The sequence below is a fragment of the Scardinius erythrophthalmus genome (genome assembly GCF_964197995.2).
Source record: "Scardinius erythrophthalmus genome assembly, chromosome: 13".
Lineage (NCBI taxonomy): Eukaryota > Metazoa > Chordata > Actinopteri > Cypriniformes > Leuciscidae > Scardinius > Scardinius erythrophthalmus.
The window spans coordinates 31,867,427-31,880,977 of record NC_138233.1 but is presented as its reverse complement, the minus strand read 5'-3'; the positions used below and the strand labels follow the sequence as shown (position 1 = coordinate 31,880,977).

Here is a 13,551-nt window from a genome sequence, read left to right as displayed (position 1 = left end):
TATTAATATTTATATTAATCTTTGCAAATCGCTTGCACGCTTCACAATGAATGCGGCTATTTTTACACTCAGGTACATTATGACATGTTTTTTATGTACGACGTTATCAATATAATTCATAATCCCACGTTTATAATGAACAACGCGTTATGGTTATTGTGTTACAAACGGTGTACACACAGAACAGAGGGGCGGGGTGAGCAAAGCTCATTATCATTTAAAGACACATGCACTTAAATGGCGTGCTGAAAACAGAGCTGTTTTTGACCAGGTAAAATGAGTGTTTTCTTACAATACTAATGAGAATTTTTAATTAAAGTATATTACAAACTTTTAATTTGGACCCTAAAGAATCAGATTAGCTTGTACAAAAATGGCATTATATGACCCCTTTAAGTAGATTAGAAAGAAAATAGCTTCACTGCTTATTAAAAAATAAAAAATAAACGTCCATGTAGTACCACCATCATGGAGAAACATGCTGGGGTAAAATCAATAAAAAACATTTTTACATATTAAAACACTTATATAAATTACCAGGCAAGGAACATACTCTGTGAAATTTTACTTATAAGTTATAACACATGACTTTTTTTATTACGCTGATACTTTTCATATGAAACCATTTCAGTGAATATATTGAATACATTACTAAAGGTGCATCACATTATCGGAATTTTAGTGACATTTTGCGCACAAAAACAGGTCCATTGTCAATTGTGTAATGATGTATGACTTTCCTGTTGGTCAGTGCAACAAATTCATCATCTTGAACATGAACAAAATCTGCATGGGGATCTTTTTTTTTTACCCTCATGCAAACTCCTGATCGCACGGATTGGAAATTCGGAATGACTGGATTTCGAACCTTAAGAACTTGGCTTATTGGCCAGTGCTTCAACAGTAGAAGGCACATGAGCTCTGTGTGCTACATTGCTGTGTTTCCGTTTCTTTCCTCATCGTCCTGATTCTCCCCGTGGAGGGGAACATCTGTCGCACCTGCAGTGTCACAATCTGCTGTGGAGAGAAGCGAGAGCTTGTTCTGCTCATGACAGCGTCGGCCATGAATGTAGAGACATTCAGATATTTGAACTGCCGTTATCTGTGTGTGGCCATTGAACAGTAAGTGCAGAAAAACATATTTTACTGTCACTATGTTCATATAGGTTTGAATAAATCAGTCAGTATTGTTGCATTCACATTTTTTGCCTTTTATTTAATAGTTTGAGGACTTTGACTTGGTAACAAAGGCTGAAATGACTCACAGACTATAATTTCATGATGTTTGAAACTGCTTTGTGTGTAAAATATGATATTCAAGCATTTCAGTTTCTTCTTGCTGAGTTAAATGCGTTTCAACTCTTCATATTGTTAATAACAAGCTCTTTGTCATCAGCTCAGAAGTAAACCACTCAAAGGAAGTGAATCTCTCTCCTAGTTTCACATGGCTCTCTGTTTTCTGCAAATGTCATACTTCTCTGTGCATGTGGACTAATCACAAACTCAGGATCCAGTTTGAGTAGGCAAACGTTTATAATGAGGGGTTGGACTTGTTCGGTTTTGTCAAAGCAAAACCAATCCTGGAACCCTGAGTTTGTTGAACTCACTTTGTGGTACAGGCCACAGGACACCTATTAGTGCTTATTTTGGGACATTATCCCTCACATATCTTTCCAGTACCCTAGAATTGAGCTGCAGTTACAAGGCAGAAACACTTCCGTAACACTGTGTGTATGCCTCCAGCAGGCTTGTGCGCAAGGCCGTGTCAGTCATGCGCCTGTGATTAAATTCTAATTTGCACTCATGAATGAAAAGGGATGTGAAATGGCAGGGTGTTGTTCTTACTGCTGCTGGGTATGAGGTCCCGGTGTGGAATGAAGAGTTTATATCCGTAGTGTTTCTCCAGAACGTCGGGTAAGATCTCCAGAGCAAACAGCTCCTCCTCACTCATCTCTCGCTCCACTGACTCCAAGTCCACTTTGGTGTAAGAGAGGTAGGCATCATATTCCTTGTTGTCTGAAAAGAACAGATAAGTTGTACATTGAAAAAAACAACAACGTAATTTTATACTAATTACTACAATACTCTAATTTGTCAAAGCCAAATTAATTAGAACTTATATTTAATGTATTATTTTAAATTGATATAATATAAATCTAAAATACTTAAAATATGAGAAAAATCATTCATATAAAGTAAAAAGAAATACTAAAAATTACTTGTTTATTTTTTCTATGGTGAGTTATATTTGCTTTTAGAGAAACTGAACAAAACCATAAATATACACTTTATGCCTTTACTCTGACTTTATTAACCAATGCCTTTGCTGCTGAATTTCGAGGATCCAATTCAACCACACCAAAAAGCAGAAGGACTTTAGATAAACATGTGTGTTGGAATTTTTTTTAATTATTATTATTATTTTATTGCTGAAGTAAGAGTGTTGAACTTTCTTCTCCTGTTCTTAATCTTCTGCTATCCAGAATGGCAGCACAGCTGAAAGGTTTGAGCTGCGCTCTCAACTGTACAGACATTTGCATTTCTTTCAACATGAGGCTTATTCATTTCACTTTTTGCATGAAAGAGTCTTTACATTTGCCAAATTATGTTTCACAGGTGATTTGTAAAACACAGTATCATGAAAATGTGTTTCTATTTTACATTTTTGGAAAATTGGTGGCAAACTGGTATGGTCTCATTTGTATGACCTGCTCTCACTCCACTAAGGGTTAAGTTCAGAGGTGCAGCTTCACGCTTAATGAATCGCGAAAAATCACGCTTTCTTGTGAGATCAGTTTGGATTTTAAACATTTTAATGTGTTTTGATGAAAGAATTGCATTTTGCATAACTAGATAGCACCTGGTTGTTTATTAAAACAACACTCGTTTCAATGTTGCAGTGACTAATATATGTTTATGCCTCCTTCAGGGTCACATGATTATATTAATTTAGTTAATTCATTTTCCCTTAGTAGTGTTAGAAAGAAAAACAAAAAAACATGAAGCATATATTTTTTTAAAGCATGCTTACCAGCTAATACTTGTCAAAAAAATCTGCAAGATGACATGTTTTATACATATATTATTATCCTGTGTTCTTATTCCCATTTCCACATTACAATAAACTGTACACTAAATGGCCAAAAATATGTGGACACTAAACATCATATTCTGTAGGCCTACCCACAATCATAATCAGCAAACACATAATCATGTACCATTGTCTGGTTCCATTTCAAAATATGAATCGCTCCTTCATTTGCTCCCACTGTTCGGTGAATGATGAGATGTTGGAACATGAACAGAAATGCTCTCTATGCTCTGCACTGTCTGAATGTTTCAGTACAGGTCAAGAAGCACTTCTGTGGCCCTGGACCTGTTCGTTTGTCTGTTTGGTAACTGTGCCATTGGATGCATTTAATTCTGTAAAATGACTGAATTGTTTTAGTTGTGATGCAAGTACTTTGTGGTTTAGTTACTGTGAGTAAGGGTAAGCTGCTCTCCATGAAGAATATTTCTGTTTTTACTTAAATTGTATAGCTAACTGTTTGTTAGATGTATTTTTAGGCATGTTTGTAGGGAGAAAAAGCCATTATTTAGAGCCATCTCAGCTGATCCAAGTGTTCAGGACAATTAATCAATGCATAAAAAAAAAAAATTATTATTATTAGTAGTAATGTTATTAATACTATTGTTACGTACCATCATCTGCCTCATCGCTGCCGAAGTGTCGGCGGTAGCACAGCATGATCTCCACATTATAGCACTTATAGATGGCAGTGAAGATCCCCAATAACAGCATGATCGCACCCAGACCACCAACCAACTCCAACCTGTACATGTCTACATGAGAACAGGAACACACTTTCATCACGTCTTCACTGTCCATGGTAATGTGCAGCAAGAGAATGGGCAAAATCAATATAATCAATCTTCTTTATGTCTATACATTTAAAACTGATCATTGGTCATTACATGCAAACAAAATGTGATTTCCACCACCAAATCACCAGTCTTTTGTAGCCAAGGTCATAGCAGCTGCTCTTAGGGGAAAAAAAGTGATCCTCCACCTTTCAATCCAAATCCATAGATTCCTAAAGGATGGATTTTATATATGTATCTGGGATTTATTACTTTAGGCTGACTGAGTAACCTTAATTCACAGGTGAAATTCATAAGCCAAAACATGCAGCAATACGTGGAATGCACTGCAGAAAAAACAAAAACAAAACAAAAGGATGATAAGACCCTTTTTTCAAGCCCACAGCACAAGTGGAGTTTATGTCAGCGCCCACTATTGGTGTGGTAAAGCAAAGCAGTCACATCTTCATCAGTGAGAGTCAAAAAGTTAGACTACAGCCATTCTCTTACACAGAGAGCACGTACAATTAATGGTACAATTGGTATTTTTGGGATGAGGGAAGATAGCAAACGATAATACACTGAGAAACAGGCATGTACCCTGAACTCTCGGTTGATTGAACCCAATGTTAGTCGAGGTAAGCCGGTTCAAATCCATGTTCTTGAGTAAGTTCAGTCAACCCGGAGTATGAAGATCAGAGATAATGGTGACACACAAAGACATTCTCAACCGAACGCCGAATCCAGGAGTCACCATGGAAATGGATGCTAAGAAGAAGCCCACCATACTTCTTTTGTTAAATGATGATTTACATTCTTAGTGCATATCGCCACCTACGGGGCAGTTGTGTAATAATTTCTTCTTCAATCGTATCTTTTAATTTTTTATCAGTTTTTTTATTACTGTGAACAAGAATTCTGTTTTTTTTTTTATGCTAATTATACATTAAAAAAAGAAAGATCTAACAAAAACTGTTGAGTGCAGATCCACAATGTATGAGATGAGGATAAAATAAATGAATTGGAGTAAAATAAGCATTGCTACCTGCTCCGGAGAAAGTTGTGTTCAGAAAATAATTTGCTATGGCCACTTTCATACCCCTGAAATTTACCTCAGGTTTTGGAACCGAAAGTTGAGGTTATCTGCTAACTCAGAGTAAACTTACCCAAGTAAGTCGCATAACCTTCTTTGTGGAATAGCCCCAGGTCTACTGCTGTGTCGACAGCTGAGCTGAAAACATGCAGAACATTTATGTGCCGTACGAGATCGTTCCCAGTGATTTACCTTTCTTCTGCAGGATAGCACTTCCACTGCCACGGCCAATATGGTTCTCCACATTACAGGTGTAGTTGCCCATGTCCATCTCATCCACAGCATCAAAGATCAGAGACAGCTCCACCTCCTTCTCCCCCAGAAACTCTCGCACCACCCTGCACAAACACACATGCTTTAGCACACTTCCAAGCTATTTATACATATACTGTATATCACCTTAATGTAAATTCATGTTCATTGAATATGTGTTAACAATGTGTAAACACTATCTGAATGCAACTAGGAGAAATATCATGGCTTTAATGAATATACTGAACAAACAGTATTTTCCCGTATAGGAAAACTTCATCTGTTGATCAGTTTCATATTTCAGTCTGAATATGTTCAGACTTTCATTTCTTTAGACACACTGCCTCACAATATTTGAAGGTTCTCTAAGATGAACTGCTTTCTTTAGATCTCGCTCTCATATTTGGATTCTCTCTTATCTGAACATGCGTGGTAGTCAAACTTAGACAAAACAACATTGGGACCCCAGTGACTTTCATTTTTCAAAATAGCTTTTCTGTTCCAGGAAAGAAAGAAATGCAGATTTTGGAACAGATTTGTGGTGAACTATCGCATTCAAAGTTATAGAAATAATTAGAAAGGAAAAGAGGCAAAGCATTCATTAATCCTTTTGCAACATTTCCACCATGCTTTATGTTGATACAAATGACATATGTCAAACAAACCAAACAAAGAAAAAAAACTCAGCCACAGATATACTGACATTTTATAATCATTTATAAACTGATATTGTACTTTATACTTAAAGGAAACTACTGAAACGGTATCCATTCCATCTTTTAAATGCCATCCTTTCAAACCTTAGGCTTACTAAAGATAAAATAAGTTCAAGTATCTAATACATTATTCTCCACAGCTCTTTGTCAGTTGTGACATTATGCAGCCTCGAGACCTGGTTGTTTTCCGGATGAGAATTCTTTATTCTTCATTTGTGAAACATGAAGAAAGCTCCACTATTAATAAGGCTCCAGCATCTCTTTCTGTAATTGAGGAGCATTAGTCACCTGAAATGAGAGAGTACTTCATAAAGATCAAACAGACATCAAAGATCAATAGATAACAGCTGATAATGGCTCATACTGATGAAGCCCTCAAAGGAATTATGCAGATCACTGAAACAAGGTTGCATATTATAACAGATGTTCTTCCATTTTTCCTGGTTTTGAGTGATCATTCAGAAATGGACACATTGTGATTGATTGAACTGTCCCTTTAATCCTATAGCAAATATTTTACACTAGGTTTTACTATCCTTCTGCAGACATTTGGTCCCCTCATTGTGGGTGAAACACAATTACTGAATGGGGGCATAACATAACTTTGATTGTTTTATATACAGTACCAGAAAATCTATTAAATGTTTATGTTTTTTATATTTTTGAAAGTCTCTTCGGCTCACCAAGGCTGCATTTACTTGATTAAAAATACTGTTAAAAAAGAAACAGTAATATAGTGAAATACTATAACAATAAAAAAAAGAAAACTGTTTTCTATGATGAATAGAAAAGAAACAGCATTTACAGACCCTTTCCAAAAAATTAGAATATCATGGAAAAGTTTATTTATTTCCATAATTCCATTCAAAATGTTAAACTTCCATAGATTATAGATTCAGGGCCCACAATTTAAACGATTTCAAGTATTTAGTTGTTTATTTGTACATAATTTGGGCCTCCAGCTCATAAAACCCACGAAAACAGGATTTCAAAAAATTTGAATATTACATGAAATCACACAGTAATTACACAGTGATACCATGGTCATTGAACCAGGTTTTGGTTATTTTGGCAGTGTGGGCAGGTGCAAATCCTGCTGGAAAATGAAGTCAGCATCTCCATAAAGCTTGTCTGCTGAAGAAAGCATGAAGTGCTCTGAAAATGTCCTGGTAGACGGCTGCGTTGAGTGGACAGCACAGTGGACCAACACCAGCCGATGACATGGCTCCCCAAACCAACACAGACTGTGGAAACTTCACACTGGACTTCAAGCATCTTGGATTGTGTGCCTCTCCATTCTTCCTCCAGACTCTGGGACCTTGGTTTCCAAATGAGATGCAAAATTTGCTCTCTTCAGAAAAGAGGACTTTGGTCCACTGTGCTTTATTAAATCCAGAGTCAACGCAGCCGTCTACCAGGACATTTTCAGAGCACTTCATGCTTCCTTCAGCAGACAAGCTTTATGGAGATGCTTCCTTCCTTTTCCAGCAGGATTTGCACCTGCCCACACTGCCAAAATAACCAAAACCTGGTTCAATGACCATGGTATCACTGTGTAATTACTGTGTGATTTCATGTAATAATTTTTTTGAAATACTGTTTTCGTGGGTTTTATGAGCTGGAGGCCCAAATTATGTACAAATAAACAACTAAATACTTGAAATCGTTTAAGTTGTGGGCCCTGAATCTATAATCTATGGAAGTTTAACGTTTTGAATGGAATTATGGAAATAAATAAACTTTTCCATGATATTCTAATTTTTTGGAAAGGGTCTGTACTTTAAATAGATTTTAATGTTTTTTATAATCTGTTATGCCACATTTAGTGTGCCAAAACAATATTGTTTGAATTTCGTATTAAAACTTACAAAGTTTGAAAGCTGAGACTTTGTTTCATATCAAAAGTAGGGTTGCCAATTTGGCATGAGATTTACTTGGGCAGAGCGCGAGACAGAGCCCGAAAGTGTGTGTGTGTGTGTGTGTGTGTGTGTGTGTGTGTGTGTGTGTGTGTGTGTGTGTGTCCATGTTCAGCTGAAGAAAATGTAAGTTTGAGTAAACATCAGAGACACTGAGTTCTGCTGCTGGAGATCTGCATGTCTTCAGAGTTTAGATCTGAACACATCATAAACTATTGAAATAATTGTAGATTTCAGACACTTGCAAAACACTGAACACCCTAATGCTATCAATGGGTAACTGGCAATCACTCGCATATATTAGCAATAATATAAAATGACAACAGAACTCAACTCAACTTATCAGAAAGTCATAGCAAAGACTTTACTTCCTCTGACAACTACTGTATGGAAATTCAGAGTCAGACAGAAACTTCTAGATGGTTGTGGAGTAAACATCATCCCTCATTGAGTGCTATGGCAGCTCCGACACCATAACAAGGGAAAAACCACATTGATCAGTAGAACAGCTCGTCCCTCAGTGTGATCCCTGTACATCCCACATACATCAGGGGAAATCCACTGGAAGGATGCCCAGTCCATTACAAAATGTACAAAAACTTACAATGTGAAGTTTGGTGGCGAGGGTTCAACTGACACAGTTTGATCACTGATGATGCACTTGAACAGTCTGTGTTTTTGGACAAAGCATGGTATTCTTATGCAAAGAAAATGTGTTTACTTATATTTGAACAATCATTATATAAAATGATTTAATGAATTTTGAAATGATAAAGAATAATATATTGTTAATATATTACAATATGTTGAGTAATACATAAGGAATTGACACTTTTTATATATTGAAAAATGTGACAATATATTGTTTTATATCTTCAGGCATACTTGGCCAGAAAAAACAGATTCAATTCAATTCAGTTGCAAAATTTGTGTTATGTTCTCACCATTACTGTTCTCTTGGGTGAATCCACCCCACCCCAACACCACCACCCCCACACTCATCCCCCCACACTCATACCCCCCTCCCCCAATGAGTATAAATAGCTTGTTTTGGGTTTTTTTGTCATGCAGCAACAAAAATCTATTCTGTTCTATCCAGAGTACATCTTTTTGCACCCTTGTCCACTAGAGGTCTCTGTGCCCTCAGTAATCACCATGGATGCTGTCACACCTGCTTTCCTGGAGGTTGTTAGTGTTCTGTTATATAATCCTAGTCTGCTCTTCAGTTTCAGATCTGGGAAATCATGCATGCTTTAGCTATTTATAGTTTATTGTTCTTAATTCAAGTAGTAACAGGTAATAAGCCCACAAAACAGTACCTGACTTCACTCTCTCTTATGTGTCCTTCCAACTCCTCTACAAACTTATCCCCCTTCATCCAGTAGATGATGGGCTTAGAATCACCGCTGTAGCCGAAAAAAGCCTTGCAGTCCAAGATGAGACGCATGCCTGCCAAAAAAGAAAAAGAAAACCACAAGAAATTAATCAGCATTAAATAGATAAAATCTGTTCCTGCATGATAAAAAAAATAAATAAATAAATTGTTTCTTCACTCATGCTAGGAGATTCAAGAGCAGATCCTACAATGACCTGGATAAACAAACCCATATATAACAGACATGTGAACACTTTAAACCGGTGTTTCAAGGGAAGGATATCAGAGAGAAATGCAGCAAATGAATAAAAAGGTCCATTTGAAAGAACTAATGCATTGCTGCAGTCAAATCAGACCAAGACCCTTTAAAAGCAACCAAAGGTCAAAGTAAGAAACTCTCACAGACATTTACTCATATTCTCACCCACATAGAAAAGGACTGGGTGAAAGTAAACATGCCCACAGCATCTTGTTCATCTGTCTGCGAGACGCCTGCCAACACTGTCATCAGACAAACACTGTACATCACTTTCAAATGGAATTTGGTATATGTAAAAAATAAAAATAAAATAAAAACATGTAAAAAAAAAGTTCTTTTTTTCCCCCACAACATTAATTTATCTGAATTTATACATTTTAAATAAACATTTTAATGTAAATGTCAAGTGGTGTAACAACCTTTAAGTAAAAAAATAAATTATAATACTGGCCTTAAACCTTACACATTCTAATCATGTTCTCAGACACCTAAAGAGCAATGACCTATTTCCCACAAAAAGACGTTTGGCACTGTTTCATTTACGCTGACCTCCTCTTTCTACACCTCCGGTTTCCGCGCGTCTGCCCACTGATAGAGCGAACGCTTCCACCCACGTCCACTTCTGTGTTGTGCTGGCATTGATCTTTGATTTAGTGCTCTCACGATAACTGAGTAAGATGTAGCGCACAATCCCGCACCAAATGCGGGTATAGAGATTGTTTTTCATCTATTTTCTGGATGAAATACTTTTTTAATGTGGTCTTTAAACGCATAGATCGGGATGCAAAAACTTTATTTATTTTTTAGGTTTTATGCTCTGAATCCTTCAAATGATAAAACTTAACATACAGTTTCATTAGATCAACAGTGTGGAAATGCTTGTCTTTTAATTACCCGAATGCTGACTGAATAGAGAACTATTGTTTTCATGTTGCAGTACTACTAAGACAAGCGTATTCAGAGTAAACTCACTGCCATTAGCTACCTGCTGAATAATACTGCTTTATTTACTGCACTGATCCACTATTCTCACATAGCCTATGCTGATTATATGCAAATAATGTCTAAAAACCCTCCAGGGCTTTCAACAGCATTAACAGCACAGGCAGTGAAGAGCTTCCTCTGCCTGTAATTACAGCTTTTAAGAGACAGAAAATGGTAGGAGATGCAAATGAATGAGGCTATGGCCAGCCACAATGTTTTAATGGTGAATACTTATCCAGTTTGCTCCTGTAATCATATCCAGTGTGTCTGAGGATCATTGTGTTTATGTTACTAGGATGAGCAACATCAAATTCACTGTTGAAGAATTTGCAGATGGTTTCTCATACATAATAAAATACTTCTTCCTCAATGATCAGGGTCAACCTTGCATACAATCTAAACATGAGCTATGTATAGCGCTTTTTTTTTTTCAGTTTTCACATTCATTTTAGTCTGAATAGTATGTAAGAATCACGAACATCATCTGGTGCTCAGAATAATCAAAATACTATTTTAAGAATTGGACTGAAGTAAAAGCTTGTTTAAGATGATTCAACCTAAAAGAAAAAAACTAAACATGGAGCATGCAGCAACACACAAACATGCCAAATATTAAAAATAAAAGGATTACAATGTAAAAATTAATATTGTGTACATAAAAATATGGTGGAATCCGCTTGTCTCATAGATGGTCTGCTTGCGTGCTTTAACCTCGCGCACGAGCAGATCCGTTTCCTCTCTTGAGAAGCGTTCAGTTTTTCCGCTTGCAAATTCCCCCATGTAAATAGTGAATCCGCCATGGCGTGAGCTCAATTGGCTTTTAAAGGGAATGGGAGATGAGACTCTGATTGGTTTATTTCACATGACGCCTAAAACATACTCATTAAGAGAATAGGGGCAACCCTTTTAGACCATGAGCCGAGCGCGCCGACCATTTTGCCGTCGTTCAACCAGCAAAAGTGGATTCAGCGCCCTAAGTGCACTTGCGCTGTGCGCTTTAGACCATGCGCTTAGATCTTTAAAATAGGGCCCAGTGACACAAAAGAGGATCAAACACCTCAGCAATTCTCTGAAAAGCACCAAAGACACTCCAGCACTGTGGCATTGAGCGGCGAACTTACAAGACCATGAGCCGAGCGCGCCGACCATTTTGCCGTCGTTCAACCAGCAAAAGTGGATTCAGCGCCCTAAGTGCACTTGCGCTGTGCGCTTTAGACCATGCGCTTAGATCTTTAAAATAGGGCCCAGTGACACAAAAGAGGATCAAACACCTCAGCAATTCTCTGAAAAGCACCAAAGACACTCCAGCACTGTGGCATTGAGCGGCGAACTTACAAAGTCCACAAAAATTAGTTTGGTGCAGACATTGCACCATTCACCTTCAAACCAGCAAAAGTTTTCATTGTGCTCTCTCTGGTTCAGGGGAGTCAGTGCTGTCCACCTGCGCTGTGAACACAGGTGATGTTGAGCTCTGTCACGCACTGAACAGACTGACTGTGGGCTGACCCCTGACCCCGGAGGTGAGCATCACTGTCACATCTGTGAATCTGAGCAGGTGGCAGCAGTGTGAGAGAGTGTCACTGACCAAAGCAAAACCACTTCTTTAAAGAACAAGGCTGTGTGTGCGGGATACTTTCAGTGTATGCCGCCTAATGTACTGACATACCTAATGGAATGTGACGAGTTAATTTAGCAATTTTCTTTTTTTGTCCAGTTATGTGTTAAAATGTCTTGACATTTGGCAGTCTGATCAAATAATGAGTCGGGCATGCCATTGTGTGTTATTTTAGCAAATGTAGACATTGATCCAGGAACTGTGTACATACGGGTACAAAAAATTACATTATGAAATATTATTATAATTTACATTAAGTGTTTTCTATTTTAATATATTCTAAAATGTAATTTAGTCCTGTGATGCAAAGCTGAATTACTCCAGTCTTCAGTGTCACACGATTTACATTTGTTTTTTTATTTACACACAATTTCTGAAACTATGCTCCTTTTCTCTAAACTCCACACACACAAAAATGCACACAAAATGCACAACATCACACATCTCTTGCTAAAGCAAACAGTTCATTCAAAACTATTTTAACTCTTCTAAAAATGCTGTTTTTGCATGGTAACTACGCAAACCATCAAATGATTAGCATATACATTTCAAAATACACACGGTATGACATGTAAAACACAACTATCTTGAGTCTTGTCATAGCACTCACACATCTATGTGCACAAAGACACTGTATATACAGTATGTATCACAATTGTTGCATGATTAATAAACTTTAAAGTTATTGAACTGAACTAAATCAACACTGAACTGACTTGAGCTGAATACTGACACTTGGTTTTCTTAGAGCTTATTAACAGTGGAATTTTGAAAAAAATTGTTAGTAGTTACTATTGTCAAGCAGCTTTGAAACAGTCTGTATAGTATAAAGCACTATAGACATAAAGGTGACTTGACTTGTATGCATATTCAGTACATATATATTTGTAAAATAAACAGAAATTCAAGGGTGAAAATATATTTGCTTTTCAAAACATTGAGATTTTATTTCTAAAGCCCTATTTGCACGGGATAAGTGAAGCCTGTGATTTTACTCGAATTACGGACTTATCTCCCGGATATGATGTCAATGGGCTATTGCTTGGAAATGTCTTGTCGTTATAGGTCTAGCTGTATGATATATCATAAACAGAAGAATGTTCCAAACCACATGCTGCTATACATGCCATCCATATCCATCTAATCATTCTTTTTGTTTTCGCTCTTCTGATGGTTTTCAGCTTTCTCTTTCTGCAGACTGTATAGTTGTATCCTTTTTGTCCATCGTTGGCGAAGAATGGAGGCTGTGTTGGAGTGTTTTGATATTATTTTGGGTTCTGGGTCATATATGAATACATATTCATATACATATTCTTCGCCAACGATGGATAAAAAGGCGCACAGGAAACAAAAACCTTGAAAATTATATACAAATGACTTATATACAAATATGGTAGGTCATTTGTGGGGGAATTTTTACTTAACAAATTACAGACATGGCCAATTCGCACGGGATTAAGATCACAGACATCCTCCGCAA

General features: G+C 37.1%; 1 protein-coding gene across 1 annotated transcript in view; it reads right to left on the bottom strand.

The window, feature by feature from the left end:
- il1rapl2 (interleukin 1 receptor accessory protein-like 2) overlaps nt 1-13,551 on the bottom strand; it is a gene marked incomplete at its 5' end in the record, with an annotated part of 185,030 nt that overhangs the window by 6,208 nt on the left and 165,271 nt on the right. Inside the window, 4 exons of the mRNA XM_081382112.1 lie at nt 1,846-2,016; nt 3,703-3,843; nt 5,147-5,292; nt 9,158-9,287. Coding sequence (XP_081238238.1) covers nt 1,846-2,016; nt 3,703-3,843; nt 5,147-5,292; nt 9,158-9,287 — 588 coding nt within the window. The remainder of the gene's footprint in view (nt 1-1,845; nt 2,017-3,702; nt 3,844-5,146; nt 5,293-9,157; nt 9,288-13,551) is intronic.